We start from the raw sequence: 20,429 nt of genomic DNA, 5'->3' as shown, positions 1-20,429 counted from the left end.
GGGGGGGGGGGGGTAGGTCATCATTTGTACAACTCAGATGGACACTTTCCGTTTCGTGAACACTTTCTGCGGGATAATGGCGACACAGTACGGAAGGCGGTGGAACGACGGATGGGCACGGAAATTTTTGTGGTAACGTTCGCAGAGGGCTTAACAGGGCTCGATATTACAGGTGTCTCTGAAAAAGTCTTACTAATCGATTTTTCTAGTGCAGCGGCACGTTGGGAGATGGTAGGATTATATTCTCATTTCAAGCGGAATTACACAAACTAAATCGAATTAGAGCAATAGGTCGCCAGCCAGAAACTATTATTTATAAACAAATGACGATGGTAACTCACTTGAAAATTCGTTAGCAGATGAATGTAATGAATTTTCCAGTGTTTATAAGGATTACTCAATTGATTAGTAAATTTAAAAAACTAACGACGTACTAATTATGAATTCAACATTCACTTGGCGAAAAAATTTGATTTTACCAAAAGTCGACTTCCTCCCCGCCCCCAGGTGAAAAGAAAAAGTTTTTATTTCTGCATTTCTGGGGCCTCCGAGTGTTTCATTATATGGCATCAGAATCATTAGTAGATTCAAAATCAACTTTCACTCGGCCGATGACTCTACTCTACCGACACTATTTGACCGATCGCAGATCTCCATGGCTACTTTGGAAATGAATAAATGTGTTGTTCGGCGACTTTAATGAAAATCAGCCTGAACAATTTGTATTACTATTTCTATACACGTCGTTTCGATTCTCAATTGAATATACATACTCATTGTCGGTTTTTGGCATTTCATTGTAATATATATATATCATCATTAACCTAAAATTTAATCCCTAAAGCGAGCGTCAAAGTAGCTAATCATAGTTACTATCTTGATAGTAATTTTTACAAAAAATCTAAATTCATCCACAGCAACAGGATGCCAGACCATTTGGGCAATGACATGAGAAAAATCAGAGATGACGAAAAGGAAGAAAAGGAAATTAAATGTGAGTATTCGTTTGGCATTGTTAGATTTTGAATCAAAAAATTAAAATTTATATTCTATCCCAAAAAACACTAATTTAGCTCTGGACGAAGGCGATATTCAGCTATTGAAGACATATGTGAGTTGTGATTTTTCTTAAATATTTTTATGTTATATTACTAGACTACTAGACTAGATGATTTTTCATAAAAAATTTTTTTCAACAATGGTAGGGTCAAGGACAATACACAAAAAGTATTAAAACTGTTGAAGAGGATATCCAGACAATAATAAAACGAGTTAATGAATTAACTGGTATCAAAGAGTCCGATACAGGACTGGCACCACCTGCCCTATGGGATTTAGCAGCAGATAAACAGACATTACAAAATGAACAGCCGCTGCAAGTTGCACGTTGCACAAAGATTATTAATGCTGATTCAGATGATCCCAAGTATATTATTAATGTCAAACAATTTGCCAAATTTGTTGTTGATTTGGCTGATTCAGTTGCACCCACTGATATTGAAGAAGGAATGAGGGTCGGTGTTGATCGCAATAAATATCAAATACATATTCCACTACCACCAAAAATTGATTCGACAGTTACGATGATGCAAGTTGAAGAAAAACCTGATGTAACTTACAGTGATGTTGGTGGATGTAAAGAACAAATTGAGAAGCTCAGAGAAGTTGTTGAAACACCTCTGTTACATGTGAGTTTACATGTGAGATGATTGAAAATCATCAATCACCTGGATTTGTCATCTAATTGTGTAATCTCCATTGATGTTTTAGCCCGAAAAGTTCGTCAATCTTGGAATTGAACCCCCGAAAGGTGTACTGCTTTTTGGCCCTCCCGGTACGGGTAAGACTCTTTGTGCTAGAGCCGTTGCCAATAGAACTGATGCTTGTTTTATTCGCGTAATTGGTTCTGAGTTGGTTCAAAAATATGTTGGAGAGGTAAAGTGTGCAACGTCTGTTTTATATTTATTTTATCAAAAAAATTTTATGTTTTTAATGATAATTCAAAACCACCAACGTATATTCTCACTCCAGGGCGCAAGGATGGTTAGGGAGCTTTTTGAAATGGCAAGAAGCAAGAAAGCTTGCCTCATATTTTTCGACGAAATTGATGCTATTGGAGGGGCCAGATTCGATGATGGAGCCGGTGGTGATAATGAAGTTCAGCGTACAATGCTTGAACTTATTAATCAACTTGATGGGTATATATATATATATATTTTTTTTTTTGTTTTGTTTTTTCTTTCATAGAATACATTACAATTCAATTACTCATTTCAATAACAACACTTATTCAGATTTGATCCACGTGGAAATATCAAAGTTTTGATGGCCACCAATAGACCAGATACCCTAGATCCTGCACTCATGCGTCCTGGAAGACTTGATAGAAAAGTGGAATTCGGCTTACCGGACTTGGAAGGAAGAACTCACATTTTCAAAATTCATGCTCGTTCAATGAGTGTTGAGCGAGATATTCGCTTTGAATTACTTGCACGTCTTTGTCCCAATAGTACTGGTGCTGAAATCCGATCTGTTTGCACTGAGGCTGGCATGTATGCTATTCGTGCTCGACGCAAAGTTGCTACTGAAAAAGATTTCCTTGATGCCGTTGGCAAAGTTATTAAATCTTATGCTAAATTTTCAGCCACTCCTAAATACATGACTTACAATTGAATCATTTATCGTTCATTGAGAATTAGCATCATCTTTTGTATCTACTTATTATAATTTGCAAAAATGTAACAAAGAAAATACGAATGGGTGAATTCAAAATGATAAATCAAAGGAAGAATATATTGTTTATATCCACATGACTTTCTCAATACCCTGGCAACAATTAAAATGTTTAATTTTGCTGGCTGACTGGCTAGCTAGCTTCCTTCCTTCTTTTCCGCTTGTTTGTTTTGTTATTGTGGTGTCAATATATAAATGAATTTGTGGCACCTATATGTTGTAAGGAGAGAAACTTTTTTTTAATACAAACTAAATGATCTGCACTTCCTTTAGAGTGTACATCTAGTATACGTAATATTAGTGGGAAAGAAGATAATATTCCTGTTTAGTTCAATATCACTATCTGTGAATATTCCAACTCTTCGGTATTGTGCTGTCTCTTCTGAATAAGCTCGTAAAAGTGAAAGTAATTCGGCTCATTCGTAGTGGCAACAAGAGAGAAAACTATGGTGCTCGTATCGATATTTTGCCCATCTCAAAGTATTGTAAAATTATTGATTATCATTCAGAGAATTGAAGTTTATGAGAGAAGGTGATATTGCAATGGGCGGTGGAGAGGAGGGGTCATGTACGAAGAAGAAAAGCATTGTCCAAAAGAAAAAAAAAACAATGAATGGTGTATTACGAGTTTGATTCCCCTGGTGTTGAGAGACTCTCAAGTTTTCTTTCAGAGCTCGGCATCTCCCCTCTGCATTCGCAAAAAAGCAGATCGAGTCCGTTTGGGGCGGGCCCGCGTAAAAGTAGAGGGAAAGAGCGTGTGTTGTTACACTATTCGTAATCCAAGTGTGATAGCGAGGATACGTCGCGCGATACACACCTCAGTGTTTTCTTCTTAATTCTCAGCTATACAAGTGTTGTGACAAGTGAGTGCCAAGTATTGAGAGCTCTCTAAGCCGGTCCCGTTTCTTTTCTAATGTAAAACTATACACCGCTATAACACTATCAAGAAATAATAAAGAAGAAAAAAAAAATAAGAGAAATCGTCGCTGAAAATTTCAAAGAGATACCAATACTCAGTTACTTATACAAGACAATGACATTATTATAATATCAATCAAATAAATCTGTTCATATGTAAATTTCATAACGATGACGACTTTTTGGATAATACTGATTTTTAATACAATTATGGTAAGAATTATATCTATATCTACATATATACCTATATTTTTTCCATTTGATTTGCCAACTACATTTGCAAAATTTTCATCAATTTTGTTAAGCTCTTGGACATTGTGAGAATGATGCAATGCCGAATTATGGAAATAACTGGAAAACATATGAGTAATGAATATTTATGCTATTTATAATCAATTGATGGTTCTCCAATGGATACAATTCCATTGAATCATTGAATTTTTGTCAATTGGTGCATGAAAAAGATGAGACATTTCTACAAAGTTGATTTCAAGTTTAAATAATTGGCTCATTAGAGTTGATAAAATTTTGAAGAAAGGCTTCAAATTCAAATTCTACATGAGAAAACGAGTTTTCTACAAGTTACATTCTAGTTCCCTGCTTTATATTTATGTAATAAGTCAAGTTCGATGTAGACGTAACACTATTGGCATTTCGCATTGGCATTGGCTCTCACGATTATTTTCACAGTCTATGTAACCTTCATCCATAGCTATTACTTCATGCTATTATTATATACAAATAATAGTGTTTTGGAATAAAATCATTTTCATTGCTTTTGTTGATTTCACAAAATGCATAAACAGATATGTGATAACTGGTTTTTTAAATAATTATTCTTCTCCTTGCTTCGTTTCAACCCTTTTTTTTTGAAGATTATATGAAAGATAATTGTTGCAATAATTAATCACAAGTGAATTCCTTACTGAATCGTTGAGTGCATATTCATCTTCAAAAGCCGCGGTGAAGCAAGTACAAATTAAGGGAGACACACACACACACACACACACACACACGCAGGCCAATCATGACGCCACACAATCACCAATTCCAAACGAGTTGTTCACTTCCAATTACGGTTTGCTCATTTTGCCACAGCAATTCTCCGTGAGTGGGTGTAGCGGGCATGTATAATAATCATTGTTTCTATCTTGGCCATGTGTTGACTCAGACTTGGTCCAAGGAGAGCTCTATACAGCAAATTTTTTCTTTGCAAAATGGTATAAAAATCATGATAATTAATTGAATAGTGAATTTTTCAATATCATCTTCATTATAAAACTCACATTCGCTATGAATTGTACGATAGTGTATGTGTGTTTTTCTCCAATTTATACATGTACCCCCCCCCCCCCCCTCCCTCCCGCTTCAGATTCGAGATGATGATGATGATGTAGGACAAGTGTGTCGTCAACTTCTATTGAATGTATCGGGAGAGGCTATGACATGATTCACATCGATGGTCATCATTATTTGACTATTTCTATTCAGTAAGCGTTGCTTACAGTTATTATGATCTAAAATAGAAACTTACCTTCCGCTCCTACCTGTGAAAGTGAAGACCTATCATGTTTTGGGCTGATAGACACACTGATGTCAGCCGCTGATGAGCATCCACTTCTACTAGCCGTGAAATGAGGCAATTATTATCTAGAGTCTCCGGCTATACGTTAATCATCTCTGCTAATCATATTCAAATAAAATAAAAAATGATCCCCTTGACGATGAATGTTAGATTACATGATCGAATAAGCAATATGAATTTAGCTCATAATACATATCATTTATGCTTTACAACTACTACCTCTATATGAAAGCTGACCACCGCAGTCATTTGAGATTTCTTTATATGGACCTTTCAGACGCAATATAAGACTTTCTCAAACCCACGCATATGTTACTCTGACCAAGTAATATAATAAAAGCTAACAAACCAGCCGCTATATTAGGTGATTCAGCTATTGCCGAAATATTTAATCTTCATAGATGGATTATTATATTCAACTCGTAATATTCGATAATATTATAGTACGATATTTTTTGTTTTTACGAAATATGCCATCAAACCATTAGCATTTATAGGTCTCGCACCCACTAATTTTTTTCAACTTGTGTGATGTACTTGATCTCAATGGATAAATCAGTCTAACAAAGGCGAAGATCCTTGGACTCGCCCAACAACTACTTGAATAATTAATTCAAGCAATATATGTCCCTGAATAATGATTAAGTAATCATTATTTCTTTTCGTCTTTTAGATGTCAGTTTTTTGTTCGACACCAGACGAAATAGAAGCGGAAAAGAGCGGATGGAACGTTGATCCTCAAACTCAGTACCACATTCAAACCGATGAAGGCCCTGAGAGATATTTTAGGTTTCAAACTCTCAATGGGCAATTCAGAAAGGAAAAGAGACTCGAGGATGGTACGGTCGTTGGTACAGAAGGATGGTTAGATCCTCTAGGTTACTTGAGAATTAAAGATTACATTGCTGATAGTAATGGATACAGAATACTCAGGTGGGTGGCACGTGACAAAAAAATGACAATTTTTGTTGATTAGTTTACCAACAACAAGCCAACACCTTTTCATTTAATCTCTTCTTCGTTATAAATTTTTTTATTTTTTTCGATAATCAGCTATTGTATTAGATGAAAATTGTTCCGACAGATCTAAGAAGATCTTCGTTGGTAAAGATAAGCCCATTGGTGATGCAGTGGCAATCAGTCGGCGGCTTCCAGCACAAACTGGAATTTTAGTGCAATCCCGCCGGAGACCTCCTAATCCTTTTAGGTGAACAGTCTTATTCCTAATATTAATGAAAAATGAAAGCGAAAAAAAATAAAGGAAAACTTTGATATTATGTATTTTACAGACGACCCTCACATCTAGATATGTCTGATAACAGCATCGAACGGAATATAGCAATAAAACCAACGTATCGAAGTGACGTACAACGAATGGCGGTTCTACCACCAATTGCGGCTGACGAAACATACAATGAACTGGCAAAGCCCTTCAGAAATAATAATCCATCTATCTATCAACTCCAAACGCCTCGAGCACATTTTCATAAGAGCTCACATTATTCTTATCCCCAATTATCAGAGCCTACAATAGAGATAGAACAACCCCTGAATAATTATAGAAATATTTTTAACCAACCCATTGCCATAACTAGTAGATCAAAAGGAAATGCAAAAACTCGTCCTTCGGATAACTATCAATACAGAGCAGGTCAATTCAATAATAATAGTAATATAGTAGCAAAAGAGAGGAAGAGCCAAATGCAAACTGACGAGGAATTTCCTCAGTATGATGGAACTCATACTTTTTCCGATGGATTTCAATATTATTTGAATAGGCAATATCATGAAGAGGAACAAAAATCTAATGATAGAGTCGGTTCCTTTGGATATATAGATCCATTTGGTATTAGGAGAGTCATTTATTACAAAGCTGATGGGAATAATGGTTTTCTTCATAAAAAAAATAACCGTTACGTTGGCTTTGCAGCGACCCCTTATGATTCTTTACCAATCATAGCATCAAATTAAAATATAAAACATTGGATCTGAGTAAAATATTCTCTTTTATGTAATATTATTCCATTCAAATATTATTATTATTATTATTATTATTATTATTATTATTTATATATAATTATTTAACAAGAGAAAAACAAAGTACGATGTGGATGTCAATGCCAGTCGTATAACCCATGTCTCTGAAAGGGAAATGCCATATTGAAGAAGGAAAAATAATAATTATAATTTTTCTTCAGGAGATATGCATTTGATTAACTCTGAATTTATTTTTTAAACATTTAAACGTTTAGATTCACCAGCCATTAACAGGTTAGTTTGCAAAAATAAATTATCCATTTTTGACAATTAATATAAAGCATAAAAACAATTTTTTTTTCTCGAGATTATATTCATTGCCTTGATGGTCACAATACATTTTCATAATTCTACACATGCGACAAATTATAGCTTTGAAAAATGTTTGGAAAAAAATGAATTTTGGCCTCAAAGCAAATATTTTTTAGTATATCTCTGCATAAATAATTCACTCAGATGTACTATGTATTTTCTACCTCTTTTTCTATTTCATGTGACTGCATAAAATAATGATTAAAATATCCAAAATTTCTCAGTTGATCATTTTATTTATTGATTCATTTGATAAACTTATAAAAATAGTAATAATCGAATATAGCTTGAGAAAATTGGTCGATATAGATAAGTTTCGAACAATTAAAGGTCATTAACTAATAAAAGTATTCATCATGAGTAATATACTAATAATGCAAATTCCATTATTCCAATTGATATATTTGCAGTAAAAAGGTTGTAGAGAAAAAACACTATTCAATTAAATTCGTCTGTACTTCATATCAGATGAGTAATTACATAAACAGTATTATTGATTGAATTATGGTTTATTCTCTGATGTTGTTTCAAAAGAGTAGACAAAAAAAATTATTGAAAGCCATTCTCCGACATTTCCTAGTATAATATAATATTTGATAAATAATTCATAAACTGACTATGGTTATGGTTATCCAATGATACTTAAGTATTTCAAAGTGATTTTTCCTTTCAGGAGTGATAAAAGTTATAAACGATAATTTTTATTATCCTGCTGTCTATCAATCTGCTGATTGAAGGGTTGTTGAGCTTTTTGTGCGGCTTCCCGTGCAGCGGTTTCCTAGGAAATGAAAAAATTAAAATATCAAATAATGCAATTAGGTGAAATGGAAGCGAATTAAAGAGCTTTATTATTATATATTTACCTCTTGTTGACGTATTCCAGCATAAATAAGATCAAGACCCTTCTGAATTTCCTCGCTGACTGGTGGTGGAGTGGGAATATGATCGCCGGTTGCATGGAAGCCAGTTTCATCCGCAGTGTAATGAATAGTGATAATTTGACCTTCGGGACTGGTATATGAGTAACTACCCTGTTGAACAAGAGCTTCGGCCTTATTATCACCTTCGCCGATAGTTTTTACATATCCACTCTCTTCTGCAACAATGTTATTGCCAGTCTCATAACTGAAACAAACAAACAAACAAACAAACAAAACAGTTAAATAGCAAACGTCTTATTGGTGAGCTCAATTGGATTCTATATCAACTCTACCTAGTTCTATATGTTCCGTCGTGTTCTTGTTCTTTATTCCATTGCAAAATCGGCACGTATGTAGTAGTACTGAATTGTCTCTCATTATTTATTGACCTTTGATGCTCTTCTTGATACTGTCCTGATGTTGCCGGTTGTGGTGAGTGCTGTTGCCGGCCTGAATGATAATTTTGGCCAAATACTGTCCCGATAATCATTGCTAATATCTGAAATACCTCATCATCATCATTGTCATTAGTCACGATAATAAAAATACTGGACATTTAATTTAATTCGCAGCGTCGATGGGCTCTATTGAGAGAATAGTGTGTAGTGAGATCACACCGGAGATGAGTGAAAGTGAAAAGTAAAATGCCAGGCCGGGTCATTTAACTCTTGACCTGTTAACCAAATCGTCTTCACAACGCCATCATTACACATCTCATCCATTCCCTATTTTCGATAATTCGTTTTTCTTTACTTGTTTTTACTTTTTTGTCATTTTTTAAATGAATTAAAATTCTTCCTTTCGCATGAGACAACCTGTTTCTTTTTACTTGCTGTTATTCCTACTGCTAATTCGCATAGTGGAAAAAGCAGGATATCAAAAAGGAACAAATACATCATGTTAAATTATAATATCATTAATAGATTGATTATAATTCATAGAGTTTATCCATCGAAAAAACATAAATTTTATGACTTACCAAAAATTTCATATTTAACTCCTGGAGAAAAAAAAAGTGGTTATTCACTGGAGAAGTAAAAGGTGTGCAGACAGCTATACAAGCGTGAAATTATTTTTAATCTTATTGGAGTATAATCACTCAAGAAACACAAAGTACTCTGTGTCCTGCCAGAGGAAAGAAATCAGCTTTTATACGGACTCTCACTTTACCACCTCCCTCCTGAAGAGTTCATGAATTATAAACATAAATATCTATGGATTAAATGTTTTTTGGCGATTAACTCCAACTGACGATGTGCATCATAACCGTCACTAAATGAATTTCATATTCTCAATTGTTGGTAGTTTTCTATTTCTTTTTTTCTCTCCATTTTGTTTTTTCTTGTTTTTTTTTTTGCACATTAAAAATCGATATAATTGCTCAATATTTTTAAATGTGGATGCATATTTCATGCATGTTCATGTCGTCTTGACAGCATTTGACAAAAGTGTAAAATTTTGAACGCCTCGGTGGTTTATCGTATTAAGAGTATATAGGTATATATACGATACACTATTTCGTAAGATTTCATATAAATTGTATATATATATGTGAGAACATCCGAGAAGCAGTAGTGAGGAAGGCACTGTTACTTTCACATGGCCTTCGCGATTGCAGATGCATAAAATTCAGAAGTTGGTGTATCAATGACCTGTACTATGAAACTTTTCTCTTCATCTCAGACAAACCATTAACCATTTAATAACCAATTGTCGGAGAAAAAGTAGTAAAAGTAAAATGTATAGTATAGAGGCGGACTTAGGAATAAGACAAAGAAGAAATAATGCAAATAGGAGCTTTATTATGATGTCTACATCGGATCGATCGGTTTACACGGGAGAATACAATCATGCTCCATCAGTTGTTCCATTTTTCCGGGAGCTAGATAACTATATGAATATTTATGATGAATGAAGGGAAACGGTTTTTTGAACGCAAATCAAATAAATTGATACCTCAAATTGTAAGTAGTATTGTCATTAGAAGGTAGCCGCATTGGCTTTTGGTATAATGATTTTGTAGCACATGCTTTCATAATGTGAGCAGGGATTGAAGATCGATGGACAGGTTGATAACTTAGCCTCATGGTCGTCTCACTATCCGTTGGGATATCGAATGGTTGATATGTTCGAAGAGGCTTAAATGACTTGATTTGAGTGAGATTTTTCAAATCATTAGAAAAATAGGATAATCTCTGAATTGTACAACCTGTTGTTCATTGAATATATAAATCATATGTATATACATATAATAAAATGAAAGATATTTGTTAAATTTACCGCCGAGTGGCTGATGAGAAGGTTTCAAATTATCCTTGGGAGAAAAAGCAACAACAGGAATAGCGCTTTTCCAAGTAAAATCATATTTTTGAGTTGTCAAGTCTTGCATTGGCCCTCTGCCTGACCAGGTTTTTGAACACGGCAACCGGGAGATTTCAGGTGTTACAGACCAATTTCCCAAATAGCTCAACTGAATTTTGACACATTGAAAAATTTGACATTATTTCAGAATGAATAATGAATGGGGATAAACAAAAAAATAAAAAAATAAAATTTATACAAAATTATGCCATGACGAAGAATATAAAAGATAAATTGTACTCTGTGAATTGTGTCGTGGGATAACGGGCATGAAGATAATTGAGTAGATGATGACGGTTTGATTGGCAACCGCCTGGCACTTCCACATCCAAAATAACTCAAATTATATGTTGTATTATCATCAGAGCAACAATGGGCATTCAATATATTTTCAGAGTCTCGCACAGTAAATGGTTTACGCATTGATTGCTTATTGGGCCAATAACTGAGACGATAAGTAGTACAATCATCCAATGCAGTTAAGGGAGGATTGTATTTAACTTTCTTTTTCCATGGATAATCGTCATTCTATAAAAATAGAAAATTATAATGATATTTATATAATAATGGAGAAACGAGTTGATTCCTACTTTAATCGGTGATTCATTTGGCCAATAGCTAAGTTTATAGGTCGTACAATCATCAATCGGTATAATCCCTTTCGTGTATTTTCGAATGGGTTTGAAGGAAGTAATAGGAATTCGACATCCAGATTCATAATAACTCAATTTATAAGTCGTGTCACCTTCATCATTGAAAAATTATTATTTACTTGTAAAATGTAATATTTTATATTTATACATTACTCGAAAGATTTGCATTTGGGCAACATAAATTCTCTCGATTCTTCAAAGCCTTTGGTTTTGGTACCAATTTCCAAGTGTAATCGCATTTGTTTGTCGTGACATTTTGCATTGGTCCTCTCCCTAACCACTGTTTATCACACGGTACCATATGAGATTTTGGTTGATCCAAGCACCAATTGCCCAAATAACTCAACTAAAATGCCAACGAAAGGAGGAATCCAAAGTTAATATATATATATAACTACAGTATAGTAGAAAGTAGGTGTGAAAAGTCATTACTTTGTGAGTTGTATCGTCGGTTATGGGTCCATCACCAACGGTGAGTGAAACTTGATGTTTAAAAGGTTTTACTCTGGAAAACATTGGCTCTTTGCGCCAATATGACCTTTCATACGTTGTATATCTTTCCATTGGATTACGACTCCTCCAGTAGGTCTAAATATTGTTGTCAATGAGAAAATCCGTTATGTAAATTAAAACTTTTAATGATAAAGACAATGGTTATATACACGAATCGGAGCAAAAGATTTCGGCACATCTGGCTGAACATATTTCAATAATTTCGATTTAGTATCACAACAGCAGCAACATTTACAATTTCCACCATGATCCACCTATAAATTTTATCAAATTATATAGAAATTTCAATCCACAATGTGTGTGTGTGTGTGTGTGAAAAAATTCAATCAACATACGCAAATGGCCTTTTTCAGCAAAATTATTGAGCGGCGATGATGATTCACTGGAGGACTGTTAAACAAATTCAATATAGAAATAACTCATTATAATGGCATTAAATTTATAACATAATATTCACCGATGAGACGGAGGGCAAATTTCCATATTTCAGATATAATTTTCTAATTCTTCCAATTACACAAGGCACTGATAATAATAATTAAAAATTAAAAAACAAAAAATGACTACAGATAAAATCTAAAAGGGATCGAATCAAACATTTATTCTTTTTTTTTTTCTTGAAATTCCATTTTTCAATGATAAAATGAGAAAAAATGCGCAGTATAAAAAGTAGTTTATTACATTTTTACAATGTTTGATTGATGATTGAGTAAGAAAAACATCAGCTTAATATGATACTTCTAATTGACATTATTGGGTCGATTATTTGGCATGAAATGACTAATTGTATTATTATATTTGTACAAATTTGTTGTTTACAATGAGAACCTCCGAACTGATTTGACGTGTATATTTTTTTTTCTCAATTAATTTTCATTTCATTCAAGTATATGTAAAACCAATTCTTTGAATTATTTGTGGAGAATGTGTCGTGGCAACTGCCAATAAAAGTGGTACATCTGCAGCATCCAGATCTAAAGCACTGGTTAAATCAGCAAGATTTATACTACATATATCCATTGTCATAATCATTTGCGCCAGAGCTCCACTTCTGAGCCATATCTCTCGCATTTTAGATTCTAAGATAGTAAAACAATGCAGGGGTGATTTGTCTTTCGTCCACAGATAAACAAGTGGCTCCAACATTCGTGAAACCAATTTCGACATGCCTACTGGCAATAGTGAATTATACATTGGTAATTTATCGGAAATAAGTCCAACTTGCCAATTATCGATATCAGCAACAATACAAAGCGTTTCCGAGATTGAATAATCAAAGAGCGAATATTTATTAGACATGCTAATATCATCGATTAACTCTGATAATTCATTGTCCATTGTTGGATTAATAACACTATTAATGCTTATTTTTGCATTAATTTCTTTTTTTATTCTTTTTTGATTAGTTTGATTGGATTTTTTGATTAAACCCTGGATAATAAGGCCCGCCGTATATTGAACATCTGGATAAAAAATTTCTCCATCTGATTTTAGCACTGCCCTTTGCAAGAGGGTATCTGTATATCCTGAGGTTTCCTCAATTTCATCTTCCTGTTCTTTCACTAAATCATCATTTTTGCACCTGAATTATATATATATAATAATTAAATATTTATAAAATAAAAATCTTTAATCTATTCATTAATAATATAGATTTTCAATTAATAATAATTACCTTGGCATGGGTAATTCAATGAAATTATTGGCCTCCAAAAGTTGATCTACAGTTGCACAATCAGTTCGACGATTACGCCCACCTCGTATCCCAATGGTTGATGTGCCGCAAGTTCGTAAAACTTCAGTTGCATTAGTTGGCGTTTCCAAAAGTAATTTGCTACTTTCAAAATTTCCTCCATTCCCACTTGAGCCATTACACTTTGGGCAAGAAATACCGAATGATCTGTCTTTACTTAAAGATGTACCAGGTCGTTGAATACTTTTCGAAGACTCGGGAAAATTTCGTTGAAGAATTTTGCGCAAAACTCCTTCGGGTAATTGAGCGGAGGTGCTTGGTACGCGTGTAAATGCAAATGAACATTGACAACTACAATTTTGATTTGTCTGTACCGTCGACTTTTCATCAATTACACGTTTTTCATCACCACCAACAGTGAAAAAAACCTGGCTCTGTTTATCACTTTCATATTCAATCTGCGAGGAGAAATACACTTCCGTTACATCTGAACCATTAGCATTGATTGAACAAATTTCCTTGATCGAATCACAATCATTTTGAAGCAAAATTGATTCCATTGTTTTTGAGTCTAACTTGTTTTCAAATTCATCCTGCGTCAATAATGATGTATTTGCCGTATTTTTTTCACCTCCTACAATTATCTTAATTAAATTTGAATTAATCACATCCTTCTCTGAACCATCCACATCATCTTGATATGAATCCAATTTCAACGCAACTTTATCCTCCAATTTTATACAAGTTGAGCTCTCTAAATTGAGATTTTTATTTAAACTTGTGGTTTTCTTCAATCTTGGAATGTTGAAATGGTCATTTTTTTTCATTGAAAATGACTTGGTCACTGTCTCGTTGGACTCTGTTATTAGGTTATTTTTCTTCAAACAACCTATCGATGGAGCCGTCGAGTTAGGAGAAGGAGAAGAGAAATATGATGAAACCGATGCCGAAGAAGATGACGCAGTGGCCAATGCCGATACCGCTGCCGACGTTGACGTTGAAAGAGAAAAAGGAGAAATGTAGGAAAGTTTTTGACTTTGTCTTTTTTCAACAATATCAATAGCTTCTTGTACATCTTCATCTGAAGTGTTGCGATAAATATTATGTCGTTTGACAATGGCACTGCGAATGAAATAGGAAAGAAATTTTAATATTGCATCGATCAAATGCAATTTATTTGCATCACCAGTTATAATGGTGTGGACTCTTTTCGATGGATTTCCCAGAGTGCCATATAAATCACTCAACTGTATCCACAGTGGATTACAGGGATACTTTGTTTTCATGTTTTCTAGCCATATTTTTTCTTCCAATGATATAACAGTGTTGACCCATCCCAAATGATAGGTCAATACAGCTGTGATTAGTGTACTGAGAAAAAATTTTGTTGATTTAGTATCCAATGTATCGAGCAACTGACACATTTGTTGAAAATTCCGACACAGCATTGTGGTTCTTTTGTATTTTGAAATGGATTTGTTGAGAATAATCTCATGCCATATTGAAATATGATCATTGTCATAATTTTTTCTCGTAACAAGTAGACGCAATAGCCAGCATGTACATCGAAAAGAGGCTTGATGTAATCGTTCAATGAGTCCTCTCTCTTTGCCACTAGTTATACACGTCTGACAAAGCCTATCCAATATTGCTTCTAATTGTGATGCATGTTCGAAAAGCCTGAGCTCCATTTCTTTTTCTCGTTCAGGTGTCAATTTTATCATTATCGTTAGGCCTAATTTTGTTTTATGCCGACGCCTGCTAGAATCACAAATATCATCACACGTAGAAAGAGACACTAGTGGTCTCCCAGTAGTACTAGTAAAGCAAGTACTATTATCACCATAAACTTGTAATCCAAGTATTTCCTCCATTTCATCATTTATTTTTGTAGAGTGATGATTTAAAGAAGTTGATACCGCTCGTAACCATCTTCTACGGAGACTTGGATAGCTACCAAAGCCTGATGATGATGATGATGATGATGATGATGGACTATTGTTATTTGACTCTAGTGATTCTTCCAAATGACTTTTTATTGTAGTCGATATTGGAAATATTGGCACATCAAAATCCCAACCACTACAAGTACTTGAGCATGTCGAACTCTTCCTCAGGCTATTTCCCGATATATTTCCTGAGCTTTGATAAGAAAGGTTCTTTCTCATACTACCATTACTTGAATTTGAATCATTGTTGTTGCTGCTGCTGCTGTTGTTGTTGTTGTTATTATTATTATTATTATTATTATTATTATTATTATTCAATAACGATATTCGCAGAGTCTCATCGGTAAATTTCTCATTGTTCATGCGAATTATGTGGTCTGGTGCTGGAAATACTTTTGTACACATTATACATCGTGGAAATTCTAATGTGTGGATTTTGAAAAGAGTCCCTCTGTATGTCATGGCTACGGTTCCAAAAACCATTTCACTTAATAAATTCACGTTATCGCAAACTTCTTTCTCGCACTGAAATTAGTATGAAATAATATTATTTTCTAATCGTCATTTCGAATAAGTTAGATTATTGTGTTAACTCACCTCATGTGGAAGTCCATTCCCATTCCTAGGACACGAGGTGTTTGTTCCACTACATGTTGATGAACTGGATCCATTACTTCTTCCAGCAGTAACAGAGTCAAAAAGTAACTTTCTACCACGGCGTTCACATTCACGAAATAAGAGGACTCTTATTTGATCTGCTCCAAAATTCAATGTGTTTCTAGTGACCATAAATTGAACATGCATAAACAATAATGAGCTGAGTTGAAAAAGGTTATGAGATCTATTAGCTCGATGAAATATACAGTTTAATAATGATTATAATATTAGGATGAGCCACTTGAAAATTATCATCGACAATGGTTTTTCTCTATATATAGTGGAAAGAATACAGAAAAAATAGGGCATCTCACCTAATACGGAATCCTGTACCAATATCAACTGGTAATTTACAATCTGCATTGGTTTTAATATTTTTTCTTGGAGCAAAAAGTCTATTGATCAAAGGCATTATATTAGATTGAAAAGCTGCCCTTTCACTAGCCCCACATTTCTCCTATTTTCACTATTTGTATATAACAATATTTAACGAAAATGCAAACACAAATATATATGTACATACATGCACGACGATTCACCTCTGTACATAAATTCTTTTTTTTAATTTTATTATTTCTTCTCCATGTATAAATCCATATCTCTTGGTATTTGTTCAATTTTTTCTTCAATTGATTTCCAATAATCGCAAGTTTATGTCATAGATGTACACTCAAAATCTCACTCTGTATATACGCATTCGCAATTTCATAAAATATCCCAACTGTAAATAAAGTCACGTGCAGAAGCAAAAGTCATATGATGTATTTCAGATAATATATGTCACTCTAGATACCAGATAAAGAAGATTATCTCCAGAGGCACTCATCTCCATTTCCAATTCAATATTCCACCACCAGCTTATAGAATCCCTAATTTTTTATACTAAATCTCCATTATATTATAATATAATATTATAGGTGAAACGATTATTGGAAAATTTGTGATATGCACACATGTAAATTATAATGCGCAGAATCCACAGAATATTAGAACCAACCCCCACTATGCTATCCGCGTGCGTTGTATCTGCTGACAGCCCTTATCGCGTTTTCACCCCCTTGGTTTGGTGAATGGTGCAGACGATTCGGATCTCTCGGCATCCTCTATACGTTTATCAAATGTGGTGGTGAAGTACAGAGTAATAATTAACGGCACGTGTTATTATATAATAGTCAATACCAAAAATATATACAAAAAAAAAATATTAAAAAAATGAAACAATTAATATTGAGCAAACTGAACATGTTTCGGTACTATTATGCTATCGTTCTTCATTCTCAGTGATTTATTGATTTAAAAAAGAAAACAAAATTGATAATATACTGACGTGCAATCGGCGCAAGTTGGTTTCGATTCGCATCTCTGACATGAAAGTCGATCAATACGCCTTGTTCCTGCTTCACTATTCCCCTATATACAGTCCAATACAGTCTACATTTCTTTCTACATGCGTAAGTTGCTCATTTGCATTTCCTTTTCTCTTTGTATGGCATATAATAGCATGATTATAAAAAAATTGAAAAAAATATAAACAATGATATCAAAGGCTAATATAATATTCTTCTCTCTTTGTCACAATTTCAAGGTCTCGGTTGAATAATGCAATGGAGAGCATGTGTAAGTTACACATTACTACTTGTTATAATAATTATGGATTAATTAATGATAAAATGAACATTTCATTAATACTTATAGTTGCTCTCCACCAAAAGAGTCCTGCTGCTGTTTACTTGGGTGCTGTAAGACGTACTCAGAGTCAACACAACAACTCATTGACATGTTTACGTTATTGATTTGGAATTATTGGTATTTATGGTATGGAAGGATAATCAATATCATCACTATGAAATATACTTGAGGTGAATTATTCGACTGGTTTAATGTGTAAAATGTCTCTGTGTGTGTGTGTGTGTTTTTTTTTTGTTCTACTAGGGCTGGAATAATAGCGGGGCTAATACTAGCCGCTATATGCGGTTGCTGGCTGTGGCAGGGACGAAAAACAATAAGTTGCTCGAATGGGAGTACATCATCATCTGACAGAAGATATTCTTCAGCTGCGTGCTATCCCCCCCCACATCATTACAGTCGATGCAGTTCATTCATTCAAACTTTACCGCCACCATACAATGAAGTAACAGCAAAACCAGACCTTTATCCTCTTGTTATTGGATTTGGTGATGAAGGCATGGGAAAAGGACCCTCAAGTTTTGTAATGCGATACTTTCGAACACTCTCTCACACAAGTACTCTTGATTCATTGAGTTCAAGTTTTATGTGCAATGTTGTGAATGAGGCAAACACAATAATTCCACCTCCTTATTCAATCGATTCCTGTAACAACAGTATCGATGAGTTATCAACAATGGAATGTGAAAGAGGTCAAATTGCCGATGCAGGATCCTTTGTATCACTGGCTAATAACCAAACAACCTCTGACATATCGAGTCTGGCAGCACAATCACCATGTTCTCCGCCACGTGCTACGAGTCCGACCATTGAATTACGTGAACTACTTGATAAAATTCAACAATTGCCGTCGCATGATTCTTCAATAAATCGTATAAACTATCAAAATCGTCCACAAGCATTGAATTTTCTAGGAATTCAATCACCAATACAAGATTTTTACAGTCCCGGAGACTATATAAACAGCCGTTTACGGCGTACACGCGGAAAAACCTACATGCCTCTTGGCCATCATCAGATGACTACAAGAAATAACAAACCAAAACGCTGGCTATCAAGATCGGCTCCAACAACCCCTTCTGGCACAATGCCCATGGCTTTCATACCTGGTGTTCATAATCCACTGAGGCCCTCAGATACTCATAATTATAATCATCGTCAGCAGGTAATTCCTTTGCTCTCGGAACAAGACGAGAACTCCGTTGCACAGAGTGCAGCTGGTTCTCAATTTACCGAACATGACGAACAATTACAACAATTATGACCATTCATGTCATATTGTATGTTATAAATATTTCATTTTTTAATAATAATAATAATAATAATAATAATAATAATAATAAGCTCAGAGGAGAACCTCATCAATTTTAGCAACTGCAACAATTTTTTAAATCATTTTATTCAAGACTGTTATAAATTCCCAGACGAGAAAATTATTTCTCAATATCAACATATATTATTGAGGTTTGAAAAAAAATTGTCACTCGTATTATAGCAAGGTCAATGGATTCAAACTGCCCTCCATTGGTGCCGTAATTCTTTCAATTCAAATCTTTGAGCTCCTTCCATGAGAGCACAATAAAATTATGAAATTTCATACATCGAGAATGGAATAATAATCACCTTGTTATATGTAAAAAATGAAAATAATAATAATAATAATAATAAAGTACGACGGAAAAAAAATGAAAAGTACTTGTGATTTTCGGCTCCTGAATTGATGAATTTCCATGTGCACATTCTATAGTAATATTGCAGTGCGATTAATAAAAACAAAAAACAAGAAAGATTCATCAATTTCAATTTGTAGGAAAAAAAATATATATATAAGTGGGTAAATATCCATGACAATATAGGTAATTATTATTACTATGAATTGAAGTTTACTGCTCAGTGCACGAATAACGCAGAAGGAACAACATGAATAAATACGTATAGAAATGAATAATTTAGATGAAGGATATACGTGCATTAGGGACATTGCACATTATTATATAATGCTGTCAAAATATCACACAATTGAATGTGTATTTCGTGATCGCAGTTACCAAAAAAACATATAGTCGTAGAGCCAAATGTACTTATACAACCCTTTAGCTCTACGACGACGATAATGACAACAATATAGATAATATAGAATAAGTTAAATGATCATCTCTTTCCGTTGGAAAGATAATGTTATCGAAATACCTGTGCGTCAAGTATTGTCATGTATTTTTTTATAAATAATAAATCTAATACTGTGAAAAATGTAATAAAAAATAAATTCAAGCTTTGAGAATTTAAAAGTGAATAAATTAATAGTGGAATACTAATACCATTCCACTTTCATATTTTACATTTAGCAGATGATTAATAGCTATTAATTTCATAAAAGGCATGTTTATTTACTCAATTTGGTGATAAAATACA

The 20,429-nt window shown here is 33.9% G+C and overlaps 5 protein-coding genes across 11 annotated transcripts; 3 read left to right on the top strand and 2 right to left on the bottom strand.

Moving 5' to 3' along the window:
- The first annotated feature begins 785 nt into the window (after positions 1-785).
- Positions 786-2,808, top strand: LOC107046180 (26S proteasome regulatory subunit 7). The gene is made up of 6 exons (XM_015268708.2): positions 786-994; positions 1,074-1,111; positions 1,206-1,688; positions 1,771-1,935; positions 2,032-2,198; positions 2,295-2,808. The coding sequence occupies exons 1-6, from the start codon at positions 925-927 to the stop codon at positions 2,671-2,673; spliced, it is 1,302 nt and encodes a 433-aa protein (XP_015124194.1). The 5' UTR covers positions 786-924; the 3' UTR covers positions 2,674-2,808.
- A 619-nt stretch (positions 2,809-3,427) lies between these two features.
- On the top strand, positions 3,428-7,813 carry LOC107046181. Of its 4 annotated transcripts, none has more exons than XM_015268711.1 (4): positions 3,428-3,596; positions 5,910-6,169; positions 6,321-6,443; positions 6,526-7,813. In XM_015268711.1, the coding sequence occupies exons 2-4, from the start codon at positions 5,910-5,912 to the stop codon at positions 7,205-7,207; spliced, it is 1,065 nt and encodes a 354-aa protein (XP_015124197.1). In that variant the 5' UTR covers positions 3,428-3,596; the 3' UTR covers positions 7,208-7,813. The 4 variants fall into 4 exon arrangements, with proteins under 4 accessions (XP_015124197.1, XP_015124195.1, XP_015124196.1 ...); XM_015268709.1 differs by having other exon boundaries at positions 3,428-3,864; XM_015268710.1 differs by lacking the exon at positions 3,428-3,596 and adding an exon at positions 4,596-4,871.
- Positions 7,814-8,075: 262 nt separating this feature from the next.
- Positions 8,076-9,809, bottom strand: LOC107046185 (endocuticle structural glycoprotein SgAbd-2). Of its 2 annotated transcripts, XM_015268730.2 has the most exons (4): positions 9,485-9,809; positions 8,799-9,004; positions 8,449-8,710; positions 8,076-8,363 (listed from the first exon to the last, which is right to left on the bottom strand). In XM_015268730.2, exons 1-4 carry the CDS (start codon positions 9,494-9,496, stop codon positions 8,271-8,273), a joined length of 573 nt encoding a protein of 190 aa, XP_015124216.1. In that variant the 5' UTR covers positions 9,497-9,809; the 3' UTR covers positions 8,076-8,270. The 2 variants fall into 2 exon arrangements, with proteins under 2 accessions (XP_015124216.1, XP_015124215.1); XM_015268729.2 differs by lacking the exon at positions 9,485-9,809 and having other exon boundaries at positions 8,799-9,199.
- Positions 9,805-18,286, bottom strand: LOC107046178. Of its 2 annotated transcripts, XM_015268702.2 has the most exons (12): positions 16,646-18,286; positions 16,272-16,452; positions 13,708-16,199; positions 12,368-12,422; positions 12,182-12,286; positions 11,952-12,107; positions 11,673-11,865; positions 11,457-11,611; positions 11,107-11,394; positions 10,786-10,975; positions 10,462-10,714; positions 9,805-10,395 (listed from the first exon to the last, which is right to left on the bottom strand). In XM_015268702.2, the coding sequence occupies exons 1-12, from the start codon at positions 16,741-16,743 to the stop codon at positions 10,317-10,319; spliced, it is 4,245 nt and encodes a 1,414-aa protein (XP_015124188.1). In that variant the 5' UTR covers positions 16,744-18,286; the 3' UTR covers positions 9,805-10,316. The 2 variants fall into 2 exon arrangements, with proteins under 2 accessions (XP_015124188.1, XP_015124187.1); XM_015268701.2 differs by lacking the exons at positions 9,805-10,395; positions 10,462-10,714; positions 10,786-10,975; ... (2 more) ...; positions 11,673-11,865; positions 11,952-12,107 and having other exon boundaries at positions 12,200-13,614.
- LOC107046182 lies at positions 17,198-20,332 on the top strand. 2 transcript variants are annotated; one of them, XM_015268714.2, is made up of 4 exons: positions 17,198-17,782; positions 17,917-17,948; positions 18,027-18,146; positions 18,264-20,332. In XM_015268714.2, the coding sequence occupies exons 3-4, from the start codon at positions 18,109-18,111 to the stop codon at positions 19,279-19,281; spliced, it is 1,056 nt and encodes a 351-aa protein (XP_015124200.1). In that variant the 5' UTR covers positions 17,198-17,782; positions 17,917-17,948; positions 18,027-18,108; the 3' UTR covers positions 19,282-20,332. The 2 variants fall into 2 exon arrangements, with proteins under 2 accessions (XP_015124200.1, XP_015124201.1); XM_015268715.2 differs by lacking the exon at positions 17,198-17,782 and having other exon boundaries at positions 17,801-17,948.
- Positions 20,333-20,429: the final 97 nt, after the last annotated feature.

This window comes from Diachasma alloeum, unplaced genomic scaffold (genome assembly GCF_001412515.2).
Source record: "Diachasma alloeum isolate Michigan unplaced genomic scaffold, Dall2.0 Dall_scaffold_01228, whole genome shotgun sequence".
NCBI lineage: Eukaryota > Metazoa > Arthropoda > Insecta > Hymenoptera > Braconidae > Diachasma > Diachasma alloeum.
Note: the sequence above shows the minus strand (reverse complement) of the source record. Positions and strands in the feature narration are given on the sequence as shown.